Source organism: Lissotriton vulgaris, chromosome 2_1 (assembly GCF_964263255.1).
Source record: "Lissotriton vulgaris chromosome 2_1, aLisVul1.2, whole genome shotgun sequence".
NCBI lineage: Eukaryota > Metazoa > Chordata > Amphibia > Caudata > Salamandridae > Lissotriton > Lissotriton vulgaris.
This window is the reverse complement of record NC_141687.1, coordinates 539,032,097-539,045,638: the sequence shown is the minus strand read 5'-3', so window position 1 is coordinate 539,045,638 and position 13,542 is coordinate 539,032,097. Positions and strand designations below refer to the sequence as shown.

The following is a 13,542-nucleotide window of genomic DNA, read 5'->3' as shown; positions in this document are numbered from 1 at the left end:
TGGATATACGAACCCTATAGCCACTGTTCGAGTTAATGAATACACCTCCCCTCCATTTCACATACAGAGAGAGACCAGGCAGGGCTTCCCCCTTTTCCCCTTGCTTTTTGCCCCAAACATGGAACCTATGGTGCAGCGTATTCGGGATAACCCGTTTGTCTCTGGCATTCACTTTGGGACAAACACACTCAGTATGCATGCGGAAGACGTCATAGTGACTTTAGAGAACCCCCAGATCTCGTTCCCGGCTGTTCTGGAGGAACTGGGACACTTCTCCCAAGCTGCAGGATTCAAAATCAATGTCTACAAATCACAGGCTCTAAATCTCACCTGTAAATCCCCCCACTTAGCTCCTTAAAGCGTGCAATTTCTATTCAGTGGGCTACGGTGCCGATTCCTATATCTGACAATTCAACTGCGCATCCATACCCGGGACTTACACTGTTGGAGACTGTTGTAAAGAAGACACGGTCCAGTTCCATGGTAAGATTAAGATGGTATTTATTCAGATAGTAGGTTCAAGATAAAGATACAGTGAGCCCCACCAGGAGCAGTCCTCCCTCTGTTCAGCCCATACTCCAACTGCCAACCTCACTCACCCAACCTTCCACAGCATCATCCACACCAACATTCCACACCACACTCACACTGGCTGAGCAGCAGGTACAACAGAGACCACACACGTTATCTTGGCTGGGGCGGTTAGCGTCCATCAAGATGTCTATACTGCCAAAGATCTTGTTCCTATTCCAGGCCCTACTCCTGGAGACGCCTCAGGGCAGGCCATGCACGCCCCAGAAAGAGCTAGAATCCTAATTCTGGGCAGGCAAGTGGCCCAGACTGCGATGCGACTTAAGTTATTTGTCACCGGGTAGGGGGGCTAGGGATCCCAAATCTGCAGGATAAATACTGGGGGGCCCAGATAAGGACATTCGTGGAATGGTCGCGCTCAGACTCCCAAAAGCACTGGCTTTTCATAGACAGGGCGCGAACAGGGCGGTCACTTTGGCAAATACCCTTCCTGACAAAGGCGGCCACACCTAAGAACCTCTATCTCTCGTATGTAACAGGCTCCTCTGAAAAGTTGGGACAATATTACGGTCTAAATGAACCTTACCACCTTCCTGCCCCCCCTGACTCCTATTGTCGCTAACAGTTCTTTCTCCCCGGTGTTGGATGAAGAAGCCTTGACATGATGGAAGGGGGGTGGGAGTGTAAATCAATCTGGCACTTCTTTGACGAAGAAGGCCAGCTTTCTTTCAAAGTCTTCCGCAGCGAGCATGGACTTCCGGAGACAGGACGCTTTCACTACCAACAAATACGGCACTGGGTCATCCACCCGGAGGTCAGCTCCCTAGTTCAGCGTCCCCTAACCGAATTTGAAAAGTAGCTACTATCCAAAACTGATAACTCACATCTAATGTCACAGCTATACTGCCTAATCAGACAGTCCCCAACAGCTCACAAGATGCCGATTTAAAAGAGATGAGAACTTGAATTGGAACGTACTCTCACCCAGCACGAATGGCAGGACATTTACTACAGAGCAAAACACACTGCACGGAACGTGGCCAGCGTGGAGACAGATACCAAAATAGGAATGTGCTGGTACTATACTCCTGTTCGTCTCCACAAGTGCAACCCACTTAAAGATCCCTTGTGTTGGCAAGGGTGTGGCCTTCCGGGTACCCTGACCCACATACTAAGGGATTGCCTTCGGTTGAAGCCCTACTAGGAACTTGTCCTACGGGATATAGATACCTATTTCGAGAAGGAACTGCCCCGGTTCCCTGCATTCATCCTTCTGGGTTTACCAAACGCTCTCACATTCTCTCTCAAATCATGTAGGGGCCATCAAATAGCCCCAGCCTTGGGGGCATCTCTTCAAAACATACTCACACACTGGGGAACCAGCCGCCTTCCCTCACACACGGGCTGGCTGCATTGCATGTGGCATATCCTGGGCATGGAGAGGATTTCCCTTTCACTAGTTGACAAAAGTGCATCATTCCCAGTCTTCTGGGGACCCTTTTTTATCACTGCTATCTTCTGAGTTTAAAGAAATTACCTGCCCGAAATACTTGAGGTTGTTGTGCCTTACCGGTCGGGTGCAAGAAGGCTCGATGACACAGCTTAACTAGAGTGTGCAATTGCGATTCTCCTATTAACATGACCAGAGAATCTGGATTTCATTAAAGACACGGAGGCTAACATTATGCATATAACTTTTAATGCAACTCCAAACAGCCGCATATGTCATAAAGCAAAGTTCCAATGGAACAGTAACAGCAAAACAATTCTAGAAAACACCAGGCAATCAGCCTCTTTTAAATGCGGCTCCAAGCAGATAAGTCATGTTTTTCCTTACTCTACTACAACATTCTTTATTGTCTATTTGCTATCTTAGTAATGCTATCTATGACTTGTCTTCAATACTAATTTAGAACTATTATACCTCTGATGCATTTAAATGATGCCTTTTTATGTATTTGTGCCTTTTATACATCAATCATAATTGTTGTCTTTCTGTTGCCTTGCAGCGCGGGACGTTGCGCTCTCCCCCCCTCCCTAACTCGATCGTTGCCCGTCCTCCAATGTATGGAGGACGGCTCGGTTTCTTGGCCCCTTTCGTAATCGTGCGCCGATTTTATTTACTGTCTAATTGTGTCTTTTGACCCTCGCGCGTTGCGTGCCTACAGAGTCTTGCCTTTCGTCTTGCTTCCTTTTGTCTTGCCTCCTTGACAATCTCTGTGGCACCGGCATCGCCCTTCTCCACCGCGTCTTTGGGGCGTCCTTTTGGGTAAACATGAGGAAAGGCCATCGGCAACACGCGCGCTGCGCGTTGTTGTTGCCTAGCGCCTTTCCTCAAATGTGATGCAAACAATGACCGTGTCTAGGCAACCGGCTCATCGCGCACAGGGAAACTGTCAGTTTCCAAACGCGATCGACCGGCTTACACCCTTTCAGCATTTATCCTTCGTTTTTTGCCCATTATTAACCCAATATTATATCATATTTAAATCGAAAACCCATTATTATATATTTATATCATATCTAAATCGAATTCCTGCATTAAAAAAAAAAAAAAAAGGAGAACCTTTAATCAATTCTTATTTAAAAAAAAAAAAAAGGAGAACAAGAGAGAGAATTACTATTTATTAACACCTCCTTTCTCATCCCTATAATGTCTGACTCGGACTCAGAACAAGACAATGTCTCTCTCCCAAACTTCGATAATGAAGCATTTAAATCCCTTATTCATAAAGAAATGAGGTCCTGTATGTTCTCTACACTTTCCAAAGTCATGGCATCTAAGAGATCCCTTTCCCCTGAAGAGGAGGATGAATTTCAACAGGGATATAATAATGATAATGACCTCACTAATTTAAGGGGTAAAAAGACCAAAAAAACAAAAAATATTGACTCTACCCCTAAGAGCACTATTTCAGGTCCTAGTACCTCGGGTGTCCCAAGCGGCACAACTTATAAAGGTGTCCACCGCGGCACAAATTTTAAAGGTGTCCTCAGCGGCACAACTTATCCAAGTGCTCAAAATATCGAATCTACATGCCATGACAAATTCGATAATCTTACCCACGACGACTATGATGATACTAATTCAGATTTCCCTGATGAATACATCCTGGACTTGGATGAAAATGACCAAGACTTTGATTCTATTGATGATAATTTGCCTTCCTCCTCAAAGGATAGCATCTTAGACCCTCTTGGTCAAGAAATGTTTTCTCCCCTTAACATTAGACATCCCAGGAGCTCCGATTGGACTCCTTTGGAACATGTTACTAAATTTATCACCAAGTGGATCAGGAATCCTCTTGAGAGAAATACTCGCAATCTCTTACGAATGGAATGCTCAAGACCCTTTATTGAAGGCAAAGTCTGCCAAACCCCTAATCTCGACCCCGAGCTAATTAAATATCTCTTCAAACTCGGCACAGATCCTAGGAAGGGCATGGAGAGATCCCTCAAAATCTGCCAAGACCGAGTTCTAGACATTTTAGGCCCTCTCTCTAAAATTATCGATGCAGCTGAAGACAGTCACATTAATGGCTCAACCTTGGATACTAACCTCATACGTGGTTGGAGTCAGAGGGCTCTAGTCCTTCTAGGAAACGCCAATGCTGGGCTTAATTCCGAAAGAAGGAGAGTCGTCCTTACTAAAATTAGCCCCAAACTAAGCGACTTAGCCGATAAAGAACCCTCCCTTAACCCTAAGGGACTACTTTTTGGGGAAGACCTCATCAAAACGCTAGGTAGATATGTATCAACCTTTACTGCCCTAGACAGAGCTCACCAGAATATGAAAAAAGTCTTCAACCAGAACACTAATAACCTTTTTGGCAGGGCCGGAAGAAGGGGCCAATCTTTCGGCCGTTTTAATCGAAGGCCCTATGGTAGATCAAGAGGCTTTGACTCTAGAGGCAGTTACCAGTCCTCCTACCAATCTCAATTCTATCCTCCAAGAGGCAGAGGCTTTCGATCAAGAGGTTCCAGAGCAAGAGGAGGACCTACCGAGAACAACCCACAAAGTAAGTGCTTTGACTTCTTTTTCCCCTCCCACGAAAGTCGGAGGCAGACTAAAATTCTTTCTAGAGAACTGGAAACTTATCACTCAAGATCCATGGGTTCTGAACACCGTTACCGGTTTTACAATAGACTTCATAGATACACCGATTCAGGTTTCCTTTCCAAAAATAATGCCTCTCTCTCCCGATCAAGAGAAGATCATAGAAGAAGAAATCTCTTCAATGCTCCAGAAAGGCGCAATCACAGAAGTCCCTATGGAATTTCTGAGATTCATAAGTACACTCTTTCTAGTAAAAAAGAAGGACAAGGGCTGGAGACCCGTTATAAATCTCAGAGGACTCAACAAGTTCCTTGTTTACAGACATTTCAAGATGGAAGGTATCCATCTTCTGAGAGATCTCTTGTTGGAAGGAGACTGGTTGGTCAAACTAGATCTCAAAGACGCCTATTTTACCATCCCTATGGCCAGGAAAGATCAACCCTTCCTACAATTTATTTGGAAGAACCGTCTTTATCAATTCCAAGCTCTCCCTTTCGGTCTCTCATCAGCCCCTTGGTGTTTCACCAAAATAATGAGGGCAGTCGCCTCATCTCTAAGAGAAAAGGGTATTCGTATGATTATTTACCTAGACGATATCCTTATTATGTCTCAAGATCATACTCAAATTCTTCAAGATCTCAAAACTGTTATGGATCTTTTAGAAAACCTAGGTTTTATTGTAAACAAAGAAAAGTCAATACTGTCCCCTTCAAAGTCCATGGAATTCCTAGGTTTCACTGTAGACACCACCAATTGCCTTCTCCTTCTTCCTCCGAAGAAGATTTCCAAAATCAAAAAGGAGATAAGACATGTCCTCAAACATCAAAATCTTTCCTTAAGAGAACTAGCCAGACTCCTAGGTCTTCTCTCATCCTCCATTCAAGCTATCTTTCCGGGCCCCCTAAACTATCGAGCCCTTCAAAGGATAAAGGGAAAAGCTTTAAGATCAGGTCTCTGGTACGGAGACCGTGTTTCCCTGAACCAAGAATCCATCTCAGAACTAACCTGGTGGTTGGAGAATTTGGATGCTTGGAACGGCAGAGCGATTTTTGGTTCAACACCAGACTTTATTTTGGAATCAGATGCGAGCCTTCACGGCTGGGGTGCCTGTCTCCTAGATCAAAATACTGGTGGAGTTTGGTCTCGAGAAGAGTCTTCTCACCATATAAACTTTCTAGAACTGACTGCGGGTCTTTATGCTCTAATGAGCTTCAAACACTCTCTTCAAGGCAGATCAGTAATTCTAAAAATGGACAATATTTCTGCCGTTGCTTACATAAATCGCCTAGGTGGAACGAAGTCAGAGGACTTGTCAAATTTAGCCAAAAAACGTTGGATATTTTGTCTAGAACACAAAATATCTTTAAGAGCAGAATACCTCCCAGGAGATTCCAACGTTTCTGCAGATTGGAATTCCAGATTCCTTTTGGATCGTTCAGATTGGAAACTCAACACCTTAATATTCAGATCCCTCAACTATCTCTGGGGTCCCTTCCAAATAGATCTCTTTGCGAGCAGACTGACTTTTCAACTAGATGCTTATTACAGCTGGATGCCCGATCCCGGTGCTCTAGCAGTAAACGCATTTCTTCAATCATGGGCGGGACTCAACGCTTATGCCTTCCCTCCCTTTGCTATGATCCAGAGGGTCCTCCAGAAAGTGAGACTTCAACATGCCTCCATTGTCCTGATAACTCCCTTTTGCCCTTCCCAAGCCTGGTTTCCAACTACTCTGGAGATGGCTTACGACCTTCCTTTCCTAATTCCTTCTCTCAACAACCTTCTCACAGACATAGACGGTCTAATTCACCCTCTTGTTCAAACAGGGAAGTTGAACCTTCTTGCCTGGAGAGTGTCAGGAGATCCAATGATCTCTCTAGACTTTCGTCAACAGCTTCAACTCTCCTCGGAGAATCTTGGGCCCCGGGAACACACTACCGGTATAACAACATTTGGAAAGTCTGGTTACGTTGGTGCTTGGAAAGGGACTTGGATCCCGTGGAAGCACCTGTCGTTGATATAATCAATTTTCTTGGAGAACAATTTGATAGAGGTCTGAGTTACAGATCTATCAATTGCTATAGATCAGCTATTTCTGCTGGTCATTCCTTAATCAACAATAAAACGGTAGGTAAAAATCCTATTATTTGTAGAATCCTTAAAAGCATAAGACTTAGAAGACCTCCAAAACCTAGATATCAATCTCTCTGGGATGTTAAATTAATTCTTGACCTTTTCTGTAGTTGGCCAGATAATTCACTTTTGAACAGAAAGAACCTTTCTATCAAGCTAGCTACTCTTCTTTGTCTAATCTCATGTCGTAGAGTTTCTGATGTTAAAGCTCTAGATATTTCCTATAGATCCTATGATATGTTTGGAGTTAAATTTGAAATCCACAGAAGAACTAAAACTATGTCTGATTTTATTTTCTATCCTCGATTTGATGTTTGTAAAAAACTTTGTATTGTGGATTGTATGAAACAATATGATTTAAGTATGCATGCTCTTCGCCCTTCTGGCGTTAATCAAATGGGGGAGACAAGACACAGCTCAACTAGAGTGTGCGATTCCAGCGATGGGAGGTGGGGGGGGCGGGGATGGGGGTAGGCTCTTTAGGGAGGGATGCTGTTGGGTTTGTTCAGTTCTTACTTCTATTGCTTCCCACAATGTGGGATACCAGAATGCACACTGTGTCCTGCTGATGTTATCTTTGTTGCCTTTGCAAAATCTCAATAAAATACATTTTGAAACAAAAAACAATAAGAAAAGTGCCCTTTCAAAACTGAAAATGAGGATTCAGTGTCTCTTGAGGACTTGATATTTGGATTTTTCAGATGATGGAAGGAGATGTGATCAGAGAACGTCAAGGTGTAACAACACTATGTCCAGAAATAAAGAAAAATATCCACCCTCACCCCCTCTTCATCCTCCAGTCTGTGTTTACACATTATCTTTTCCTTCACTGTCACTGGTTGATGGAACTCTCGGTTTGTTTCCCCTCAGAATGTGTTTGGGGAGAAGCCAGCCATCCCCGAGTACAAAGTAGCAGCCATCCAGAAGTCCCGCTTCATTCTGCTGCACTATGGCACCTTCAAAGCTGGCTGGGATTGGCTCATCCTGCTGGCTACATTCTACGTCGCTGTCACTGTCCCGTACAACGTCTGCTTCAGCATCGCTCGTGATGAGAACAACACCGCCTCGCGCAGCCCGCCCAGCGTGAGCGACATTCTGGTGGAGATTCTCTTCATGTTGGGTAAGAACCATTCTGCTGCTTACTTCTGGGGAAGGAGGTTGCGGGAGGCATTGGACTGAAGTGGTATTGCTTGGTGACCGAAAGTCTGAATCAATGTCTTCGGTACCTGGAAAACTCATTGGGGATCCGGGGTTACTTGGTGGCTGTGGTTAAAAAAACACTTATTCAGAGTACTTCTGACTATCTGCAAGTCTCGTTACCTTGAAAGACTAAACCAAGGGATTGAGGTATTTAGAAATCTGTAAAACAGTATTTTCAACTACTGGCTAAACATTTTTTTAAGGTCCCATAGAATCATGTAAAGAAAATGTTGTAATCTACATATATTGTGAACATTGAACTTCACAAAATACAGAATCCCTGAATCATGCAGTCCTTTTATTTCTTGCAATGCTGTTTTCTGTCACTTGCTTTCAACATTGGATGATGAAATTTAACTACCATCAGCTTCTGTCAGCTTCCATCGTTCTCTATATTTGCTATTCTCTGACACATTTCAAGTACAATAATTATACAATATGTTGGCCTTTTTGGACGCACCAGATTGCACTAGTCTTGTTCATCATTGTATCTCACTTTGACAACTTTAATGTGTATCCTTGTTCTTGGCAGCTGTAGTCAAAAGCCTCAGGTTATCGAACCAGGCATCTTGTTTTCTTTCATATTTAGAAGTGCAGGGATCCCTTAGGTGCCTTCAGGGTTTTATGCCTCATACAAAAAAAAACTAATTAAAGACCTCCTTCATCTTCAAAATACCCTATTTGCACGTCTCAGCTATTTCCTATTTTACTACTTCAAATAAATACCAGGCACTGTCAAAGTCAATTTGTTCCATCTTTTGTCTGCCATTGCAGACCTTCTGGCTTTGCCAATTGGTTTAGCTAATTCTTTTTAGCAGCAGCATTTTGGTAACTAGCCATGTGTAGATATTTGGAGATGCAGCACGTATGTACCCCATGGGCAAAGCACACGAACACCCCTTTGTTAAATCCACTGATCCTCCCAAAATCCAGACCCTCTTTTTCCACTAGTTGTAGGTGTGTGGGTGAATGTGTGAGTTGTGTTCCTTTGGGGTGATATTACAGTGTTGTGGGTGGATGTGTGGTGCTGTGAGAGGAAGAGCTGCACTTACGGTTATAGCGTGGTGTGAGATGATATTTGGTGGTGCAGGGTTGTGATTGTGTAGTGATGGTGACTGCTTGTGCAGTATTGAGTGTGCTAGTGTGATTCTGACGTGGTTGATTGTGCACATTGGTGGTGCAGTGCTGCGGGGACAGTAGCATCATTGGTCATGTTTCTGCAAAAGTGGGAGGTGTAGTGTGGTGCAGGGGTGGTAGTGTACTGTTGGGTGATGGATATGTGTGTTGTTTGGGTAGTAGTGATCCAGCGGGTCTAAAGAAATTCAGTCTCATATATACAAACTCTACACCACGATATTCACCATTATTTATTAATTTATCACTAGGCCCATTCTTGACAGAGACTTGTAATTTGACCTACTGAATCATATGACCTAATTAATCAAATCTAACAAACACTTTAATTAAGTCACATTTAATAGGCAATGGATTAACTAATGGTAACTCAAAGAAACGATCAAGACCAGCTTGTCATTTCAAAATCTATTTTATTAATTTTTATTTTAAAGCAGAAGCATTTCTCTTTTATTAGCAATTTTTATTTCAGTAAATTAATTCAATTAAAGGCACAAAATGATTAGCAAGTTCGTAGAACCAGCATCAGCATGAGTAAAAAGCTCAAACAGTTATTTATTTATTTCTCCATAACCTATTTCCCTAACTTAGCTAAAGGAAAAACCCTGTAAGTAAAGAAAAATCTCTAAGTCTTACGTGAAAGGGAAATCTGGCAGCGTCTCTGGAGCACAGGATCGATCGAACAGTGCTCTTAGCAAGGGACAATTCTTATAGTATTTTCCTATCTAAAACTAACTAAAAGAATACAAATATTCAAGCAGAACAAGATTTCATTGGTCAACAAATGTCTTCCGATGTGGTCATCCTACTCTCGCATAGCCAGAGTCACGTTTTCAAAAGTGCCATTATCTATTAAGTAAGTCACCGGCAGCTTCCGAAGAAAGTAACATTTGACAAAAACCAAAACTTCCTTCGTCCGCTCAAGCTTTTTCCGCTGCTGAACGACAAATGCGGCCTTGACCATGAAGCAATCTGAACCAAATATCCTAAGCTTCCACACAGCCTTTCTTTGCAAGCCTTTCTCCAAGAATTAATGTAGAAAAACATTTTCACATTCCAGCGTAGCTGTGCAAGTAACACTTTGGCTAAGCTTTTCGGACGTCCATTTTAGAAGTAGGCCACAAGCCTTTTTGCGTGTGGGTGAGTCTAGTATGCAAGGAAACACAAGACAATAATTAATTCAAGAAATTATAATTATTCTGTTACCCACCCCCACTACTAAAATTAACCCATTAGCTATGTTACCTAGTTTTGCATACAAACAAATAAACAAACACATACACATGAGACGACAATACGTAAACAAAAGCACATTTAAAGAATGAACATGCTATTATTTTCAAAACAGCTGCAGTTAATAAATAACAAAACAAGAGACAAAGTAAATATATTATTTGAAGCAAAACGACAAACATGACAAGAGCAAAAATGGTTATACCCGCGTGTTGGTGATACTGTATATTACTCTAGGGTGAATCAGTAAACGTGCAAATCATGCGACACACATTAGTAAAAATAAAAATAATGAGAGTTTCATTTGTCACAAACTTTTCAGAAATAAATCTGAAAGTCCGCTCCATCAACTCCCTCCTCTGAGAGTTTCATTTGTAACAAACTTTTCAGAAATAAATCTGAAAGTCCGCTCCATCAGTAGTGAGGTAGCATTGTGGTGCTGTGAGGGCGGAGTGGTGCTTGGCGTTGTTAATGCATTGCTAGGAGTGGTAGTGAAGATTGGTAATGCAGTGGTGTGTAAATAGCAGTGCAGTAATATGGGATGACAGTGGAGCTTTCTGCAGTGCAAGGGAAATAATGTGGTGCTAGAGGATAATTGATAAAGTCATGTTGAAAGATGATATGTCTGTGAAAGCCTTGGCAATGCTCTGTTGCTGTGTGCAGTGCTTTGCTTTGATATTTTGGGTGAGGGGATGCAGTGTAATGTTGTTATTTGGTTGTAGATGGTGGCAGTGGTTTAATTGTAAACGGCATTGTGGTGGTGGTGGTTAGTGAGTCTTTGATGAGACTCACACTTCGGCAAGGGTCGGTGCTAGTGTAGTGCTTTGGGTGGAAGCACAGTGGTGGGAGTTTCAATCCAGTGGTGGGGTAGAAAGGCAGGGAGGTAGTTCTGCAATGATGTTGGGTGGAAGGGTGATGCTAGGGAGCTAAGGAACGGTGTTTGGATTTGGTCAGACAACACATTCCCAGGACGATAGTTTTGTGCTGGAGGGGGGTAGCACAGTTATGGAAGATAAGAATGTGGTGATGTTACGAGATAGTGTTGAGGGGGGCTATGGTGTGGGATCCAGAAGAGCTTTTGAGCTAGTGCGTGGTGCTGAAGTGTGATAATATGATGCTGTGGCAGTGGTAATGCAGTAGTGTGGAGCAAAGTGCAGTAATGTTAGTGCAAATTTGGTTGTACTTTAGACCTGGGGTGGGAACAGAGATTGAAGTAGCAGTTGTGTGGACTCGGAATTTAATAGTGCGATGTTGTAGGTTAGCAGTAAGATTAAAGAAGTGCTTAGTTATTAAATGGAAGTGTGGTGATGGGATTGGCCATGCAGGAGCAGGTTGATACATCATGAAAGGAGTTGGTACAGATTAGTCTGTTGGTGGTGAGTGGTCGAGGGATTGTGTTTAAATGATGGTTAGAGCACAGCAGCAGGGCTGATAGTGCACTGGTGATTTATTTTCACAGGCTCTAAATTCGCAATCTAAATTCAATCAAGTACCTAATCCATTACACAAGCGAAAATCCACCAGCTGAAAGTACTGACGGGTTCCTAGGATATGACTCTTACACACTGCTGAACCAGCACCTTCCCAGATATACTGGTTCACAAAATTATAATGATTAGTTACATTAGCTATTTGTGATTGAAAATGCAAGGTTTTTGAGGTCACCTTCCAGAACACAGTGTCAGTGCTAAGCAGAGTTCTACCACTTGAAGCGTGAAGAGTCAACATTATTCACAAAAGCAGTCTAGATAAATGTTTAAGCGCAAAAGAGGGCCCAATTCCCATCGCCAGTTTCGAAAAACCAATTGAAGAATGTCTTCTTTGTTAGTTCAAAGTACTCTTATCACAGCTTGTTGTTTTTCCACTCATGGCACAATATTAATAATTCACCTACCCGTGGGTACTTAACTAAAGGGTCTGGAGGCAACGGGACTACTCAAGGAAGAGGATGTGAAATATTTAAAGCGGCCACTGGTGGCTTCCTTTAATCTCCGGGACCTGTCACACAGGCTGGCATGTATCCAGCAGTTGGAGCTTAATCTGGCTCGGATCCAGGCACCGAACATGTTAGCGTCTTTGTACCTATGGCCAGTCACTTCCAGATGTGGATGTGAGTTCTTCTCCAGATGTTGACCGAGGAGAGTCAAGTTTATTTTGCAAACCTTCCTGACTGGACTAAACAGGGCTGACATTTTAACTCATTGTGGAATTTTCTGAAATGCCCCGTTGGTTGGTCCGCTGAAGACTACTACGCTGTGGGATTGGTTATTTTAGGATGAACCTTCGGTCTGGGTGAGGACTATAATTGTGCCCCTTAGCTGACCTTCATATGTTACTCTTCACTGTTAACCATTTACCTCCAGGTTTGAAGTTAACCTCTGATACCCAACTTAAAAAAAAATATTTAGTAGTACAGGTAAACTCACAAATAAATACAATACATTTGATTTGAGGGACACGAGTGAGACTTTAACTTAAGATCGTGGTTCTATCAGAAAAAATATGTTAACTGATTCCGCATGTTACTATTCATCCCCCTCCTGTATTTTTGGGAATATCCATAATGCCCCTACCCTAAAGCATACCATTTTGCCATTGCTTTCACCTGTTGCATTTTATGGACCCAAGACCCAAGGAGCTTCCCTGGATTTCCATTTTTGAAGAATAAGAGATTTTGCCACCAAGGATGCTATAACGAAGAGCTTCCTTTGCCATAAAGATAGGTTAAGAATAACATATGCCAAAAAAGTCACCCAAAGGGTCAGGTGCTAAAGAACTCTGAAGTATCATGGCAAGCCACTGGAAGATCTTATTCCAAAATTCAACTAGTACTGTGCAAGTAAAACAAACATAAAGCAAGTCTCCTATATCTAGCCCATATCTAAAGCATACCTCAGATGCCGTAGAAAATATTTTAGGTAAGTGATCCGGTATATAGTAGAGCATTCATTCGGAGAGGAAGGCCATTCTTTTAAAATGTGCCTCTCTAATGACTTTGTGAGCCAATTGATTGTATTGGTTCCAGGTAGAGAGTTTTATCCTACACCCTGTGGAGATGTCTATCTAATTCAGATGAATCTGTACGGTTTGACCTGCAATTGTTACACTCAAGTACGATACAAATTGCCCACTCCAGTCTATTCTCTTACATAGTAGATGTGACTAAAAGTTGAGGCTAGGGAGTTTCTCGGGGGCTGGATTCTATACAGGAAATGGTGAAACTGGAGAATTGAGAAAAACAAGGAACTAGAAAC

The 13,542-nt window shown here is 42.6% G+C and overlaps 1 protein-coding gene across 1 annotated transcript in view; it reads left to right on the top strand.

Annotated features, from left to right (window-relative positions):
* Positions 1 to 13,542, top strand: part of LOC147730710 (voltage-gated delayed rectifier potassium channel KCNH8-like) — a 1,657,143-nt gene that overhangs the window by 1,071,842 nt on the left and 571,759 nt on the right. Inside the window, exon 5 of the mRNA XM_086955502.1 lies at positions 7,592 to 7,841. Within this exon, the coding sequence (XP_086811628.1) occupies positions 7,592 to 7,841 (250 nt within the window). The remainder of the gene's footprint in view (positions 1 to 7,591; positions 7,842 to 13,542) is intronic.